This window comes from Vanessa cardui, chromosome 17 (assembly GCF_905220365.1).
Source record: "Vanessa cardui chromosome 17, ilVanCard2.1, whole genome shotgun sequence".
NCBI lineage: Eukaryota > Metazoa > Arthropoda > Insecta > Lepidoptera > Nymphalidae > Vanessa > Vanessa cardui.
In genome coordinates this window covers 5,948,626-5,967,452 of record NC_061139.1, presented here as the reverse complement: position 1 = coordinate 5,967,452, position 18,827 = coordinate 5,948,626, and the positions used below count along the sequence as shown (strand labels likewise).

Sequence of the window (18,827 nt, the reverse complement as noted above, 5' to 3'; positions counted from 1 at the left end):
GTTTTAGTGTTACTTCTGAAGGAGCCGGCATAGTTTACATACTAAAAACAATAAACAATATACATACTGGTTTACGCCCAGCGCTGGTGTATAGTAAGGCGGTTATCGCCTTTATTTTTATCTATATTCATTTTCTCTATCAGTAATCAATCACATTTGTTTTCTACCATTGGTACACAGATGTTCTCTCACAACTTAGGTTCATTAGTCAAGGTTTTAATGTGCTAATTTAATTAGTTAATGAACTATTATATGGTCTGATAGCGAAGCTCAATAAAGGAACGCCTTACCTTAAATAAATGAGGTTACTAAAAATATATATATTCGCTGCCATGGGCTCACTTGGAAGGTTGAGTAACTTTGTAAACATAGGGAACGTGCAAATATAATATTTATAAAAATTTTGCTATTAAAATGTTAAAAATATATAAGATAAGGCGCACTGCAAGGTTTATACTTGATATAATTTTTTTTTTTACAATAATTACGAATTAAAGTAACGTGAATCGGAACGTATTTCAATAACACTTATTAGCATTCGGTGACGTCATACCTGTTTTGACTACTTATTTGTGGTTATAGTTGTAAAAGAGTGAACATTGGAACGAAAATTAATTACATTTTTCAAATTAAAAGGTATGTCAAAGCAGACTCCAGATTCCTCTTTTCAGCTTGAAACCACTTATACCTGACTTTTGTGTTAGAAGGTCCAGTCAAAAATCTGATATTTGAAAAATTTGTTGAAGAGGCACAAAACATAGGTCAACAACGTTTGATTCAACGTTCGGACGTCGTCGACTGAGGTTGTGTTGAATATTGCGATAAGATATTACGATTGATGATTTTAAACGACACCTGCTTGCTAAACCGGTTTTCGTTATCTCTGACGCGTAACATCTGCACTATTGGCTTTGTTTATCGGACACTTGTTTTGTTTAAGGATTGGTTTTTTGTTGTTGTGGAATAGATCTTTTTAGATCTTAATTTGTTATAGTTTAATATTTATTATTATATATAAATATTTTCGTTTGTTTTTATTGTTTTGTTGATTGATGTTTTTCGTTTTCGGCGATGGACGTCGACACTGAGTTGTCGTCCGACGCCCTGGTTGGTAGAAAACGGCCTTATGGGGGCCTTGCTATTTTTAACTCCGACTCTGACACGGAGACGGAGATGAGGTTGGCTGCGAAGAGCAAGCCTGCGATTCGCGGCAAAACCGCGAAAGGACGGGGTAGTGGCCTCGCTCGGGCAAAGGCTGAGCTGAAAGCCAAGGCCAGCGAGGCCAGAGAGGAGGCTTTCGAGCGGTCCCTGCGTAGTCGGGCGTTTCGAAAGGACGCTCCACAGGTTGTCGTGGACTCCGAGGAATCCTCATCCTCGGATGTACACACCGAAGATCCCACGAAGATGGGAGCAGAGGAACTCCGGGCACAAGCTGGCCGAAGCGCAGCCCTAATTTTGGAGGTGGCCCAAAAGTCCACCAATTTAAAAGGAGGCTTTGCAAAGAGGCTGAAGGAGTCGGCGGCTGCACTACAGGGCATTGTAGACGCCTTAGCAGCTCGGACAGAAGCCGAGGAGACGCGAAAGCTCCGCGCCGATAATGGCCGCCTGCGCAAAGAGGTGGACAGCCTCAAGGCCGAGGTAAAGGCTCACCGCCGCGAGTTTGCGGAAATGCGGACCAAGGTGGCAGGGGCAAGTGATGCTTCCGGCTCGGCACAGGATGCTCAAATGGAGAGATTTAAAGCCTCCATAATTTCTTCGGTCGGCGATATGATCAACGCACGCTTTGCCGTACTAGAGGAACGGTTGCCTCCCGCAAAAATACATCGCCCTCCGTTAGCTGCGGATAAGAGGCGGGAGGTGACGCAGCAGATTGCTACGCCCTACACGCAGGCTGTCCAGCCTGCTCCACCGCCGAAAGCTGCACCCGCGTCAAAACGGGCGCCACCTGCTGTTCCGACGGCATCTATTGCTGGTCCCTCAGGCGTCCAGCCTACGTCGGTGATAATTCCGCCGCAGATGGTCCAGGAGGTGTCCTGGTCCACTGTGGTTAAAAAGGGAAAGAAGGGAAAGCAGGCTTCCCTTCCGACTGTTGCAACCACCACAGTTTCGCCTACGGTGCCTAAGACAGGACAAGCAACTAAGCCTAAGCTGTCCGCGCCTCGTACAGCTGCAGTGGTATTAACGCTGCAGCCGGAAGCGGAGCAGAAAGGCATCACGTATGCTCAGGTCTTGGAGCGCGCTGAGCAGAGCGTGAAACTCCAAGACCTTGGGATCAATGGTGGGCTCAAAGTTCGACGCTCAGCGACGGGGGCCAGAGTGTTGGAGCTGCCGAAAGCTCAGACGGAACAGGCAGAGAAACTAGCCGACAAGCTCCGTACGGTGCTGGATGGAGTGGCCAACGTTGCTCGCCCCATAAGAAAGGTGGACATCAAGGTGACGGGGTTAGACGACTCCGTCACTAAAGATAAAATTATTGCCGCAGTCGTTCGCGAGGGGAGTTGCCCCACTGAAACGGTAAGGTGTGGGGAGATTTCTCGAGGACCCGGTTATATGGGTATGGTCTTCGTGTCCTGTCCAATAACTGCGGCAAAAAAGCTGGCTGACACTGGTCGTCTTTTAGTTGGGTGGAGCTCGGCCAGAGTGTATGTGCTTGAGCAGCGCCCTCTGCGCTGCTACAAGTGCATGGGTCTAGGCCATACAAGGATGCTCTGCCCATTCAGTGCGGAACGAGGAAGCCTTTGCTACCGGTGCGGCGTTGATGGACACAAATCGTCTGCATGTACCGGGAAGCTGCGCTGCGTAGTGTGCGCAGACGCCGGCAAGCCCTCCGGGCACGTGATGGGGTCGAAAGAATGTAGCCCCCCCATCACGAAAGGTAAGGTGGTCCTCGCTACCCAGACTACCAATAACGTCGGACGACGCCAGGCTGAGGAGGAAGCTGCAATGTCGACATGAGCGCAGACTTCAGCTTCCTTCAGACGAATGTCAACCACTGCGCCGGGGCTCAGGATCTTCTACTGCAGTCCATGGCGGAGTGGCAGGTAGACCTGGCGGTGGCCTGTGAACCTTACTTCGTCCCTCCCCTACCTCACTGGCTGGGGGACTTGGACGACACCGTGGCGGTCTTCACGAGGAGCGGTACGGGCCCCCCCCTCTCACTCATCGAAAGGGGTTCGGGCTACGTAGTCGTGGGGTGGGGAGAGTACGTCGTCGTCGGGACGTACTTCTCCCCTAACCGCAGCCTGGCTGAGTTCGAGATCTATCTCGGCTTGGTCAGAGCTGCGGTGGCCAGGCAGTCACCGAAACCGATAATGGTTCTTGGCGACTTAAACGCGAAGTCGCGTGCCTGGGGTAACCCTGTCACGAATCCGCGAGGGAGGGCCGTCCAGGTGTGGGCCCTGCTCTCCAACCTGTCCCTTCTCAACAGGGGACAGGTTCACACCTGCGTTCGCCATAACGGGGGTTCCGTGGTGGACGTTTCGTTCGCCACTCCTGTCGTAGCACGCAGAGTGGTTGATTGGAGAGTGGAGGAGGAGGTGGAGACTCTATCAGATCACCGGTACATCCGATTTGAGATCTCCACCTCTCGCAGGCCGGCGGAACCCCAGAGGGTGCCGACCACGCTGCCGAGGTGGTCTCTCGGCCAGGTCGATCGAGAGCTGGTCAAGGAGGCCGCAATCGTGCAGCGGTGGGGTTCCGCAGGGAGGAGGGAGGGCGCCAGCGCAGAGGAGCTGGCAGGCCGCATGCGCAGTTCACTCAAGGAAGTCTGCGATGCGGCCATGCCTCGGACCCGGCGCAGAGTTCCGCGCCGGCATGTATACTGGTGGTCGCCCGAAATCGCCGACCTTCGGGCGACGTGCTGTCGGGCACGGAGGGCCTACGTCCGCTGTCGAAGACGCAACGGCCTTGACAGGGATCTGGAGGGACAGTTGCTGGACGCTTATCGCCAGTTGAAAAAAGAGCTGCAGCTGGCGATACGCAAGGCCAAGGAGAAGGCCAGGGAGGAGCTTCTGGCGGGTCTCAATCGAGACCCGTGGGGGCGCCCGTACCGCGGTGTACGCGGGAAGTTCCGCACCCAAGGCGCTCCCGTCACCGAGACGATGCCGCCGGAACTCCTCCTTCGCGTGGTTGGGGAACTCTTCCCCCATCCAGGCGAGCACGTCCCTCCGCAGATGGCGCCCCGCTCCGTGACCGAAGACGCAGTGGTTCCACCACTGATTACGGAGCGGGAGATGGAGATGGCCCTCGGCCGCTTGAGGGCCAGGAAGACGGCGCCGGGTCCGGACGGGGTTCCAGGGCGTATTCTGTGCGACACCCTGGAATACCTAGGTGCAAGGCTTCGGGAGCTGTTCGACGAATGTCTGTGCAGCGGGCAGTTTCCGAAGCCTTGGAAAGAAGGGAAATTGGTCCTGTTGCTGAAGGAAGGTCGGCCGTTGGATTCCCCTTCGGCATACAGGCCAATTGTGCTGCTGAACGAGACGGGAAAACTCTTCGAGAAGGTCCTTGCAGCCCGTCTCGTTCAGCACCTCGAGGAGGTCGGTCCGGGTCTCTCGGAGGCGCAGTACGGATTCAGGGCGGGCCGGTCGACGGTCGACGCCCTGAACGCCCTGAAGACTCGGACGACGGAAGCGGTGGCCCGGGGGCAGGTCGTCCTGGCTGTGTCGCTTGACGTGGCGAACGCCTTCAATAGTCTCCCTTTCGAGACGATACGGGAGGCACTCCGATACCATGGGGTGCCGACCTATCTGAGGAGACTGCTGGAGGCGTACCTCCAGGACAGGGAGGTCCTCTGGGCGGGGGTCGATGGGAGGATCGTTCGGCATCGAGTGGGTTGCGGCGTTCCACAGGGGTCGGTCCTCGGCCCAATTCTGTGGAACGTCGGTTTCGACTGGCTCCTGCGGGCTCCCGTCCTTCCCGGGATGGGGGTGTTGTGTTATGCTGACGACACTCTCGTCACGGCGATTGGACGGGACTTCCGGGAGGCGGCTCGCCTTGCCGAAGTCGGAACGGCTCTCACCGTGGACCGCATGGAAATGCTGGGCTTGAGGGTCTCCATATCCAAAACAGAGGCCCTCCTCTTCCACGGTCCACGGAAAGGACCCCCACGAGGGGCGAGTATCACCGTCCACGGGACGGTGATCAAAGTGCAGGCCCAGATGAAGTATCTGGGCCTGATCCTGGACGGACGATGGAGCTTCGGGCAGCATTTTGTTCATCTCGGCCCGAGGCTCATCAATGCCGCCGCCGCTCTTGGTCGCCTCCTTCCGAATGTGGGGGGGCCGGGGTCGCTATGCCGGCGTCTTTATTCCGGCGTAGTGAGGTCGATGGCGCTGTACGGTGCCCCGATCTGGATAGACGCCCTCACCGCTAAAAATCGGGCCCTGCTGCGAAAGCCGCAGAGGGTCATAGCGGTGAGAGGCATCAGAGGGTACCGTACGGTGTCGTGGACAGCGGCGACACTTCTCGCGGGTGATCCGCCCTGGGAGCTCCAGGCGGAGGTGCTCGCGGAAGTGTACCGGTTCCGGGTCGAGGCGAGGGACCGCGGCGACCGTCCGGGGTCGGCGGAGGTCGGGCGGATCAGGGCTTTAGCCCAGCAAGCCCTGATCGCCCGATGGCAGGAGGATCTGGGGTCTCCCTCGGCGGGCCTAGCGACAGTGGAGGCGATCCGTCCCCACTTGAGTCGCTGGGTCGAGAGGAAGCACGGCACACTGTCGTACAGAATGACGCAGGTACTTACCGGACACGGGTGCTTCGGTAAGTACCTGCACGGGATAGCGCGGCGGGAGGAGTCACCCTCCTGCCACGAGTGTGGTGCGCCAGTGGACACGGCGTACCACACCCTGTACGAGTGTGCTGCGTGGGGGCCCCAGAGGCACACCCTTACGGCAAGTATGGGCGGAGACCTCTCGCTGTCGAGCGTTATCAACGCCATGCTCGGTAGCGAGATGTGCTGGTCGGAGATGCGCTCCTTCTGCGAAAGTGTCATGTCGCAGAAGGAAGCAGCGGAGCGGGAGCGGGAAAAGAATGCCGCCTCTGACTCGCTCCGCAGAAGACGACCGGGGAGAAGGAAAAGGCGCTACGCGCAGCTTCTCCCTCCGCCTCAATAGGCGCCGTAGGGACCAGGGGGGGTCCCAGTACCCTGGGAATCCCCCCTAGCTGTTGGAGGCCCGTATAGACGGGCCGACCGTCAGGGCGTCACGGTAGCATGCGTAAGCGATCCCGTGGCGTCCGCCGAAAGACGGAGAGGGTACCGCTGGTTTTTTAGTGGGTAAACCCGGTGTGCTTGGGCGTACTCGGCGTTCAGGGCTCCGGGGAGTCCCACACACCCCCCCACTTTCCATCACGTGGGGGAAGCGCGTAAAGCGTTTTTCCAGCGAGAAAAAAAAAAAAAAAAAAAAAGGTCAACAACGTTTTTATTCGGAGTTTCGATAGTCCGTTTTAATATTTTACAAAAAAAGTACTTTGAGATACTTTTTTTGTAAAATATTAAAACGGACTATCGAAGATCTCGAAAATCGAGAAAAAACGCATAAGTATGAAAGCCACTGAGAACAAGTACGATCAGTGGGCCAGTGACAGGCTGATTTGACGTCATACGAAATATAGATCCGTTTTCGCGCGAAAATTTAAATTGACATTTTCAAATCGCACCTAAAACCTTATATCGACGTATATATAATAATCCAGCGAATTCTGCGAATCCCTTTTATTTCAAAGAGCCATTCAAGCTTCTCAGACTCAACAGCAGGCTCGAATAAAAATGTAATATTCTCCATTTCTCCCTAGTATCTACGTATGTATTGTATTTATTTAATCTTACATATGTAAAGCTTATAAAAGTATAATTATGTATAGCTCTTTATGTATGTATTTGTTTATATTCTTCTTTGTGTATATTTGCAGTTTGTTATTTGTATAAATTTTGTTTATTCGATTCGGTTAAGAGGACATCATTCAAAAAGGAAGAAAGGAGAAAATTGGTAAATTTATTAAATGAATCAAATCCACCTTCAAAAGAGAAACGCCACATTATGCATTCACTGTTTATTTAAAACAAAGAATTATAGCTGTCAGTGAAAATGTCACACAATTCTTATGTACATAGTACCTATACGGTTACCAGGTACACAATAAGACATTTTATTATGCAATAAAAGATGCAAAATCACAAATTTCCATCCACTAAATGTAAACAATGTTACTTTAAATCTCATCAATTTGACATGCTCAGAAAAGATAGAAAATGAAGATGAATGTGGCAAATGATATCCCATGGTCGACATACTTTCCGTTGCTTATGTAATAGCTTTGTCACTAGCAATACAAAACAACAACACGTTCGAACATTGGCTAAGCATGCCTTAAAATAAAATAAGTTAATGTTTCCTATCTAGTAACACATTTCTGTGAATTTCAAATTGAAAAAGAGTATTATGCTGATTTTATTTTTATAAAATAAGATCCCACTAGAATGGAATAGCGATTAAATAAGGCTATATTATGCAACAATATATTTATAAATATACTAATCACAGACGTAGCTTTTAAGGAGGCAAGAAAACGTCGATAAAACTGGTTGAAATTTTTAGTAAACTAGCTATAGAAGATTAATTTTATTGTGACGCAACGTAAGGATAGGTGATGTTTAAGAATTCTCTACGGTTTGTGAAACATAAAATTAACCTTCCAAGTTCTATAAATATGTTTAAGTTACATTGTGTAAATAAAATTGTTTATAAAAACAAAATAAAAGTATATAACATGCGAGAAAACAAAAACAACAAATAAGAAAAAAATAATAATAGAAATTATAACACTTACAATAATTGTCATTCTCTATTAAGCTTCACTCTGTACACTTATAAATAAAAGTCAAAATTGCACAATCAAAAAAAAGGAATGCTTTCTTTGGCGCTTAAAAACTATTTAAAAATCACAATTTAGCTGCGAAAAAATAAATTCGATTTAAAATCCTTAGCTATATCCTAAACCCTAGTAAAAAAAAGTTGTAAACGATTACCACAGTGAAGGTATAAGGAAATATAGTATGTATATGAATTACCTTATTAGTAACGTAAAATAATGTGCAGCCAATTGCAATTTATGTATCATCTAACTAGTCTCGGAGGACATGCAACAATTATACCTAACTATGTGGCAAACAATTAACTATTTAAAACTATCACACATTTGCAGCAGTTTACGTCGTTCTTGCTTTGCGTATATTTTTCTTTTCAGCTTCGGTGAACCCTAGTATGTTTTCTATAGCATTTAAATGTCCTTGGTGATTCTCCGGGTCGGTGAGGAAATAATAAATTGCCGACTTCAGAAACTGTAATGTTACCTCCGGGTCTACGTTCATCTTGGTGCCTTTCTGGGACTCTACAATGCGACGATACATTGCCTGAAACAGATTATTAATATTTTAGAATTTGTTCGCATCTGATAGGGAGACCATAAATATACATATGTAACTATCTACATTAAGAAGTAACTAAATTATAATAACTAAATATTATGTCTAAATATCTAAAATACAAACCAAAATTGAATTGTGTAATTTAACTGTAAAAGAAAAATTATAAATAAATTTGAACTGACTTAAAATTAATCCATGAAACAATGTTGATGTTTACTAGACATAAAAAAAAGAGGTTGATGAGATCGTTCATTCATAGATTTATCAGTAAAAGATATTTTGTTGTTTGTAATATGGTTCCAAGAAAGCTTGCTTTTTTCAGCAGGAAATGAAACAAAACAAGTTGCAATAATTTGTTTTGTTTGAAATGATATTATATAAGTTGTTTGTTGCTAAGCACTATGTTTTCTTATTACAAATTAATGCTATATTTATCTATTGTTACAGTATATACAACACTGTTAGAATGTATATATTATACCTTTCTCCTCATATAATTTTCAAGTACTTCCACCAAATAACCAAAAGAGGCTGTTTCAAAATATAGCATGCAAAGCCTAATAAGCACAGGTTAGGTTTTGATTTAATGATTTTGTTAACAACTAGCACTACGGGATGAAACACATATAGGGTTATGATTACATATTTAATTTGCACATAAATAGTCACAGTATATATCATTAAAGTTTACTCTAGATATAATAATTATATCTAGCTATACCATGACTGGAAAGCTACAAGGACATATTGCATGAGAAATACAACTGATAAATGGTGAAATGTGACATATGTTTAGCTATGTGACATTTTACCTAAAAAGATTGAAAGTGAATTATTTTTAAATTGCCAGCAACATGCACTACATCCTATACAATATACATGGTCTAGATTTATTTAAATGGGTATATTAGAACTACTACACAACAACAGCAAAGAACTGTGACTTGTGCAATAAAGCAAGGTGTAAATAAAATTTAAATTTATTAATATGACTAGTCTGTTCTTTGTAGTACTCCAACCTTTCGAGCTCCTAGGACCCATAAAGAAACAGCCTCCTTTGCACTTAGAAGTACTTGTGACTTTGTCGTTCTGTCCTCTGTGAATGCAGTGTCCTGTAATTCACTACATGTTAAAGCAGTTCCTGTTAATTGCTACTACTTGCACACTCTACACAAACGGTGTACAACACTGTGATTTATTAGTTCATGGATTCAAAGACAACTTAAATAAATACATTTGATTTTATTTATAACAATAGAATCAAAAACCACTAAGAAAGTGTTAGCATTTTAAATAGAAAGAAAGAATCAATTTTCTAATTTAATAATTATGGGCTTTGTTAAAAATAGAGGTTTCAGGAGTTATGAATTTATAATTTTTGCTAATGAGTCAGTTAGCGAGGGCATCTACCTATATTATTTTGAGCAAAATTCATACATAAAGCATTATTATATACTCACTCGGACGTTTTCAAGCTCAGTCTGAGTAATTTGCAACTGTTCCAACAGCTCTTCAACTGAAACTCTGTTCAATTGGCTAGTACTAGGTTCTGGTTCAGCGTCCTAGAAAATTAATATTGCTTATGAATAATTGTTTTTCAAACAAACTATTTGCTAAGCTGTAGCTTAAAGTACTATTATATATACAGTACATTACCTTATCCAATTCATACTTGGCCGCTTCTCTACCCTTATCATACATTTGCAAATACATAGAACGATGTCTGCCTTCTTCATCTTGTAACTGTTTGCTTGCTTCCTCTAATTGTTTTTCCAAAACATGTATTCTTTCCTTTGCCTGTTCATAGTTCGGCAACAATTCACAGTACCGTGTATTGACATCTGCTAGTTTCTGAAGCAAAGCCTCAACTTTATCATTGTGTGCTTTTTTCATTTCTTGCGTGTCTCCCACATGTGATCGCACAACATCTTCTATTTTCTTGTCATAATAAGCTATCAAATTGCGCCGTTCTTCATCACTGTCAGAAGTTTCGGTCATGCATGATGCATCATGGGTTAACATATGAACTGATTCCTTTGAATGTAAGGATGAATTTGTGAGATCATCAAAGTGCCCTGAATCAGTGAATGACCCTTGCATTTCATTGCGACACCGAGTTGGTGTTTGCCCTTTAAATAAAGGACTGTCAATAATATCAAAGGATCGATGACTTTCCTTACATTTAATACTGTCATCTTCAATTGATGCTTCGCCATTGTTTTCTCGTACTGTAACAATCTCACTAGAGTTTGACTTATCATCTGGTGAGAATATGGAAGCTTTGTATAGACGTAGTTCGACAACTTCTTTTGTAAGCTGAAATATTTCACTGTCTTTCTTTTCCAAGTCTTTCTTTGCTTGGCTTAGAAGGTTTTTAAGACGACGAATTTGCTTTTGAGCTCGCTGAGTCGGTGTTAAATACTCCTCTCCAGCAAGACCAGCATGTGAGGAACAATGCAACACATACCGCATGGACCTGCCACTGAAAGTGGTACCATTGAATGGTGCATATCCTGCATCGATTGAGGCGGCGGTGGCTGCACTGCCATAACTGTGCAAGGATTCATCATCAGGCAAATCTTCCGGAGAACCAGGTGGAGTATGGGCTGAATCTGTCATACTCAGATTTCTGTCCATACACGGCTCTTGTATTTTCAAACAGGATTTCTTTGGTTTGTTTTGACTGTTTGAATTGAATGACTAAAAATAAAACAAAAGGAAACTGTATTAAAATAGAACATTTACAAAATCAACAAGAGATTTCATCAGCTCAAATTTTACATCAATATATTGTATAACAACAGTGGTTCAATCGTTATTTCAATTTATTAAATGATATGAATATTTGATTTTTTAAAAGAATGCGTGGTGCAGTAGCCAACGCAAATTAATGCTGCAACACGGATCAAAATAGTATAACATACTTGACTGCGTGGGCGATGGCTTGGCTCTGGAAGTCGAGAGCCATCGCTTCGTTGTTTCTGGTGTGTATTTTCCGTGATTATTGGAATATATTTCCTAGTTGTTAAAGGCGATCGCTGCACCATTTTTTCACCGCGCAGCCGCAGTGAAGATGAGCGGCGGAAATTTCCTGTGACATTTCCTGCGCAGAAGTGTTCATCTTGAAACTCGGCGAGTCTTCTACCATAATTTTTATTCATTTTATATAATTAATTCACATTGACGTAGCGTTCTGCAATATTAAACAGATGGCAAAAATGAAATTCAGATCATTCAAAGTTCAAAACAAACTCTCACAGATAATAAATATTGAACAGATATAGTATAACTTATACATAATTAATTAATTTTAATAAAAAATTTTAATACTTAATTTTATATTTAGGAGTTTTAGGACTTTTAACGTTTTTACTCAATACTTTATTTCGACCGTTTGAGAATAGCACACATATTATATGCAAATTTATGGAGATGGGTAATAAAATCAATATAGATATTCATGACAGTATTTAGTACAAAGTTATGCAAAATATAATATGATATATTATAATACCAATGAAGCTGTTCTAGACCTTATATCTCGTATTATGAGTTATGTGGTATGGAACGATTTCATTGGTCTAGGGGTAGCATGTATGTTACACAATCCATTCGTGTCATATTATGTTCGAAATTGCGAGTCAATGAAAGCTATTGAAAATAAAATAAGCTGGAGCCAGGAGATAAGCTATATGATACTCGAGCCCTGAAAAGCAAGTAAAGCCCCAGGCTTTGCGCATGATCTTTTTGTCGTTATGGATTTCTACCACATATATGATAGCGAATGAGAGTGGGTAGGTATAGTTATTGCATAACTATGGTACTATTGTTTTGCAAACAATAATAAATTATTGTACGTAATATTTCCTGCGAAGTTGGAAAATCGTCTAATATCGGAGTATAATATACGCACGAAATACAACTAGAGCTCAGCCACCGTGACCGAAATTAAGTTAGGACTTTATGTTTTACTCTTTACTTTTTATAATATTGCATAATCATTGTCATCATAATTTTGTTCATAAATTTGTAATTAGGTTGTCATTGTTAGAAAATTTGAATATCCGAGATTTAGAGTTAAAATAAATTGTTAAAATAAAATATATTTTGTAAATTTAAGTAGGTAGGTATACCTACTCAGTAAATGAGAGAGAAAAACAAGTTGGATAAAGATAAAAAAATATGTCATTAATATACATATATATGTAGGTACATAACAATATTGTCATGCACATTATAGTATTGTACCTACTTTTTACAGATTAAACAGGGTTTGACTGTCACTATAAAAACATTTTTCTCTTTTAAATCTGAATAACTATAATTTCAGAGTTTCTCTTCAGGTTGGAAAATATGCACACAACACAGTCTATTTTGTATTTTACACGTTTTACATATTGCGAAAGCTGATGCAGCTAACAGATCAATTGTAGGACGCGTGTCTTGAAAAGTTATTTTTCACCTTAAGTAAACCAAACATTATTTTATCGATAAGCTAAAATATTAACAACATTATCAATGCAAATAATGTGTAAGTCAGATATAAATATTAATGCATACGCTAAATAACAATAGTAATAAGCAATAAAAAAAACTGCTAAACATAGTAAAAACATTAAGTAGGGGTCCACATTTGGTTGTATCTATTTACAAATTATTGCGATAACTATGAAACCACCGTTATGTTTGTATATAAGTAATAAGTATAATTTTAATTCCAAGACCGTAAGTTACAAGCTCATTACAACACTTAATTAAAGTTGCAAAATCCGCTAAGAAATATTTCTCAGACAATAACGCAAGAATGAACAATCGACTTCACAACACGAAATTTGTAAAAAAATAACAATTGTTGTTTCGTACGTATTGAAACTCAATAGCAACTTTAGAATTTATATGAATTTAGAGGAAAAATGTAATATTTATAATCTAGATATCTTTTAAATGTATAATATTGTTAAATTATATACGAAATAGTGAAATATTTACAAACAAAGTACCCTAATGTGTACGACGTCAAAACACTCATAAAACCTACCGTTGGAATTAGTATATAATTGTTTTGATTTAAATCTTGGAACATAAATAGCCGACATAGGTTATATAGTCTTTGTATTCCGTGTATATTATATTAGACAGGTTAAGGTATGATACTTACCATCCAGATTATAAAAATCAAATCAACGTAATATTTGCTTTAGTATTTATCGATTGTATTATTTTTATTTAAGTTGAATACTATTTTATCAAATTTAACTTCAGAAAGTAATTATTACTTGCGTTATATATTTACAAGTAACGAATCGTGCGCATCGGTATTTAGTTTCAGTTTTGTAGCGGTAAATTTAAATTGTATTGTTTCCTACCGAATTGTACAATAAAATTCATAAAGTGATCGGATTCGCGTACTGAAATAACACAATACAACAATAACATTACAAAAACGTATAACGTATAACGTTTGTTAGTATTGCTACAAGCGATAAAAAATATTATTTCAATAGCAATGTTAAAAAAAAAAAAACATTTTTAGTGAAAATTATTCATAAGCTGAACTTTAAATCAATAAATGTATTCCAAATATGAATATTATCTACTACTAATAATATAATTAATCGAAATTGAAATATGATAATTCTATTACATTTTTAATCATACTACATAAACATATTAATAGAATTATTGATGGTAATAATAAAGCACAAATATGCACATCATGCTCTATCATTAAATAGAAATCGTATCGTTTGCACATACATACAGGCGTACAATTAAGTATATAATACAGCTATAAAGTAACGAACCGACTGTATCTGCTTATGAAATGTTATTTAAAAATACATACAGATGAATTGATAACCTCCTCCTTTTTGAAGTCGGTTGAAAATATTACCACGGTTAAAGTCTATCCGTCTATGCGATATTCTGTTAAGTGTTAGATTAACCAACGGAACTTTAAATTTCTAGTCATAATTTCGAGTTCTTTGCATGTTTTTTTTTTTTATATTTCACTAATTTTCTTTAGTCCATAATCAAATTAATCAAAAGTATCAAAATCTAAACCAATCTAAATCCAATACGTTTTGTTGGATCGATGCGTGGTGGTATTAGTACCAAACCGCCTCCTCAACTGAATAGGAAGCCTTAGCCCATCGGTGAGACATTTACGGGCTATTCTTTACTAAATAACGATCAAACATTATGTGCCATTACTAGTTTTGGTACTATTGATTATATAAAAATTAAGTGAGTGACCTATATACATAATTATATAAATAAACACAGTTCTACGAAATATTATGAGTCCTAGCTAGAGTACTTATTTTGCTTATAAATAAATATATACGTCCGTTAAAAGAAAAAGTACTCCTAGAATTATAAAATATATAGCTAATTAAATTAAAAAATGTACATTTGCTCCTCCAAGGTTATTTTTAATTACATCAAAATTTGTTGCAAAAAGTTATTTCTACTAAAGAACCTTGAAATCGGCGTCTGGCCTCTTGCTGAAGACTTTAAAATGTGATATTTTTATACATTATAATTTAAGTAACTGTATTTTTATGTTTAATAATTTATAAATAAAATATAAATAAAAATAAACAAATGCAGAGCAATGGCAGTTATTGAAAATAGCTTTTAAATAAATGCATACATACATGTTTTGTCTCAATAATATTTTGATACTGAGTAAATGTTGTATGAAAAAAATGTATTAAAATAATCCAGAAGTGTTTATTCCTAATAATAAAAATTAAAAAGTTAATGTCATCGCACTTACTACCTATTTATTTATTATTTTTTTAGGTATCTACTGGTTTAAATTTAATTCCCTATTTCTAAAAATAATAAATAAAAGTGGAACTGCCGAAAAATATTAAATAAATGCTGACTATACTTACTATGTTTATGACTTGCGCGAATATTTCCAATATCCATTTAGATCCGCGAAAACTTTAGTCGAAACATTAGTATCACACAACATCACAAGAAGTAAAATCGTATTTCGTATTAGTCGTTCGCACTGTAATATCTTCGATGGGGTAACTTAATTTTAACAAGCCAGTCCTCGCAAATTACATAGAGTAAACCATCCACGTTAACTTTTACGCTAAGAATGTTGCGGTGAGTTGCTGGAGCGCGGTGCTTGGTCAATGTTTATTCACGCTAGTTGGTGCCGTCGCTAACGCCCCTTCGTAGCTACGACGGCGCAACTGCACGAGTTGATCGCTTCGAAAAAAGTGAACACCATTGTTAAGTATATCAATAAACCCAATATTACGTAGTATATCACGTTACAGTTGCGTAATATAACATTTGTTACCGAAAGTTACGTTAGCAAATCGAATCGACGCGGAATTGACTCTAGCTGGCGAAGTAGCGCAGTGAGTGGTCGAGGAGAAGGTCCATATCGCCATCTAGTGTCGAACGTAAATAAAAAACGAAAACTTTTTGCATTTTCATACTTAAAATATAATCTTTACCGAAAACAGAAATTGCACGATTTATTTGTAATATCAGAATATTCAGAGTCCCAAAAAGTCAACGGCCCATGATCAGTTTTTATCAGTTTAGGTAATAACTTACAAACACCATTAGTGAATACCAGTAAGCCGAAGCTGGTATTGTTTGGAAACAAGCAGCCAATAGAATTTCACTATTTGGTTGCAATGCGGATGGAAATGGCGGCAGCAGTTTTTTCCACTAACTACAATTATTACGACATAGTCTGATAACGATGAAAATACGTTTAATACGTGTTGTAAATTCTGTTAGATTTTCTAAATTTAATTCATATAGGAAAGTTACATTTCATTTACTTAGCATATAGCGTAATAAATGAATTAGGTTATCTAATATTATACTCTGTTCAAAGTCTACACGGATTCGCCTGATGGTTTTAAAAATGAAATACATATGAAATGGATGAAGTTTTTATGTACCAATTAAAATTCTTTAAATAAAATATTGCTTTGTTCATTAAGTAAATCGAATGTAATTACTATTACGTATTAGGTATCTAATTAACACACTTCATTTGTAATAATTTGATACACGTACGTACATACATATTTTTCTATACTTTTCTAACGTGAAGCAAATCACTTACGCAAACTTTTAGTTTTTATTCAATTCTAATATCTCACGCGTAAGTGAAATATTCTCGTGTTTATTATCGTAATTTTTATCGCTTTTTATGGTTTTCCTACATTGTTTCCTAGAGAATAGCAAGTGATGCATTTAGTTATGCTTGGTTAAAATTAGCGTTTTTTTTGCATATAAAAACATAACGTATTTTAAACGAATTATTTTAAGTAAAAAAATAAGAATAGTAAAAGCATGAATTATTTAAATAATTATTATTAAAATATATATGTAAAGATTTAACATCAACGTTTTGAGTTACAAGGAGAATTAAACACTTTTCAGGATTCGTGGAACGAAAGAGTAAATTTTGCTATTAAGGAACAATGACTGTATTTTTATTTAAAATGTTAAACTTTTTTAAAGTGAGCCGTTCAAAACCGGACCAACAACCTTTCTGGTTGCGAGGTCGCTTTTTGTGCTCTGATTTAAACGATCGACATTGCGCTCATGTACCTACAGTCCTACAGACTAATACAATTTTTTTTTATATTTATATTGTCATTGAATAAATAAACCTATTTAAAGTGAAATTAAATTTTATATACTAAGCTGGAGTATAACACAAGTATTAAATACTTTTTTTTCTTATATAAATACACAAAGAATATGATACTGAAAACATTAGAGGTTATATATGTAAGATTTAAATAAGTGTGTTCTGAAGTATAATAATACATTCAGCAAAATCGATATCTAATCTATTCGAACGTGAAACACGACTTTGTCGACAATTGACGTATCATCATTTGCAATTTAACGTTATTAATGTTGTGTAATATCGTAATGTTGAGCTATTTGCGAATGTTTTACTATGTAACACTGATTTCAATCTTAAGCTCTTACACTGGCTCTAACCAAGGCCTAGCATCAAAGCCTTATATTATAATACAAACATACTTAAAATCTAAAGGAGTTCTTTTTGTTTTTCAATGTAGAGCCACAAAAATATTTTTCTTAAATGTGATATCAAGTAACACGATATAGGGTGTTGTCATCTTTTTGTTAATTTAATCGTTTTTTTTGATGATAGTAAGTAATTTATGCGATTATGTTTATAAAACCTTGCTTCAGGTTCATTTTATCCTTTAAATTACGTGACACGGGTTTTTCCTAATTAATAAGAATATTTTTATTAGATTGAGACCTATTGATGATTCATGATAAACTAAAAAAAATAATTATAATATTACAATGTTAAGAAGAAATAGAAACAAGTTATTTTATGAGGTAAAAGTAAAAACGTGAACACGCTGCAAGCAGTAGACGTTATTCAAAAATATATAAATATTCATGCTTATCCAATCAGCCTTAATGTATTGTATTGACGTGGATGTAACACAAAACCTGCCTTTACTTGCTTCAATGCGCACGCTCTCTCCAGATTTCTCGAGCGGTATGAACATTTTATTTGCATGCAAGTGCATACGAGACCAATTATAATTAAGTACATCAGATAAGGTAAATTCTAACCTCATACATGGTATGTTTATGTATAATTTGATCTTAAAAATTTAGAACGCAATATGTTTCGATACCTTTATTATACTCCTCATAGTATCTCGACTAGTGCAGTAATTGCATGCAAACGAATGAAGTAATTATTTCGAGAAAGAATCTTGAAATCATGTTACTAGCGCAACTAAGGAAGAAACTAAATGTCTATATAATTTGTTTGTGTCTATGTATTGTGTCTTTAAAAAATATTATCAATCTTTATGAAATAAGAGGGAAATGTCGTAATTATAGTTTTGTAATTTTATTTTAAAATAATATAAGATTATTCTTTGAATAGATTGCCTCGAGCATTGGCTTTTATCGTCTAACAACTAATCATTTTTACCATTTAAAGTAGAAAAATATAGTTTATAATATCATTACTGCTAGGTTATTATTTAAAAATTTATTTTTCTGTTTGTATTTTATTGTTTCTTAAAATTATTCCTTTTCGTATTATGAACTGTTATAAGTTTATTCAAAGCCTTATTATTTATATACCAGCGTTATGAAAATAATAAAACGAATCGATAGAACGCGTTTCATAAGTTTAATTATATTTCCGGAATGGTAAATTACGAAACAGTTATTTTTCTTTCTAGTCTCAATAATAATGAAGTGTAAAATAATTTGACTTTCGTTTAATTAATTTTGATAAAGTTATACATATTGACGATTTGATGGATATGTTATTTTCAAATTAAACTGTACAGTTATTACATAATAAATATGTGACAAGGACTTTGTTACTCATTTCTATAAATAA

At 38.9% G+C, this 18,827-nt stretch overlaps 1 protein-coding gene across 3 annotated transcripts; it reads right to left on the bottom strand.

Moving 5' to 3' along the window:
• Nucleotides 1–7,031: 7,031 nt before the first annotated feature.
• LOC124536723 (protein quick-to-court) lies at nucleotides 7,032–15,649 on the bottom strand. Of its 3 annotated transcripts, none has more exons than XM_047113291.1 (6): nucleotides 15,322–15,649; nucleotides 11,344–11,612; nucleotides 10,076–11,119; nucleotides 9,880–9,981; nucleotides 9,439–9,531; nucleotides 7,032–8,404 (listed from the first exon to the last, which is right to left on the bottom strand). In XM_047113291.1, exons 2-6 carry the CDS (start codon nucleotides 11,578–11,580, stop codon nucleotides 8,201–8,203), a joined length of 1,680 nt encoding a protein of 559 aa, XP_046969247.1. In that variant the 5' UTR covers nucleotides 11,581–11,612; nucleotides 15,322–15,649; the 3' UTR covers nucleotides 7,032–8,200. The 3 variants fall into 3 exon arrangements, with proteins under 3 accessions (XP_046969247.1, XP_046969248.1, XP_046969249.1); XM_047113292.1 differs by having other exon boundaries at nucleotides 11,344–11,522; XM_047113293.1 differs by lacking the exon at nucleotides 9,439–9,531.
• Nucleotides 15,650–18,827: the final 3,178 nt, after the last annotated feature.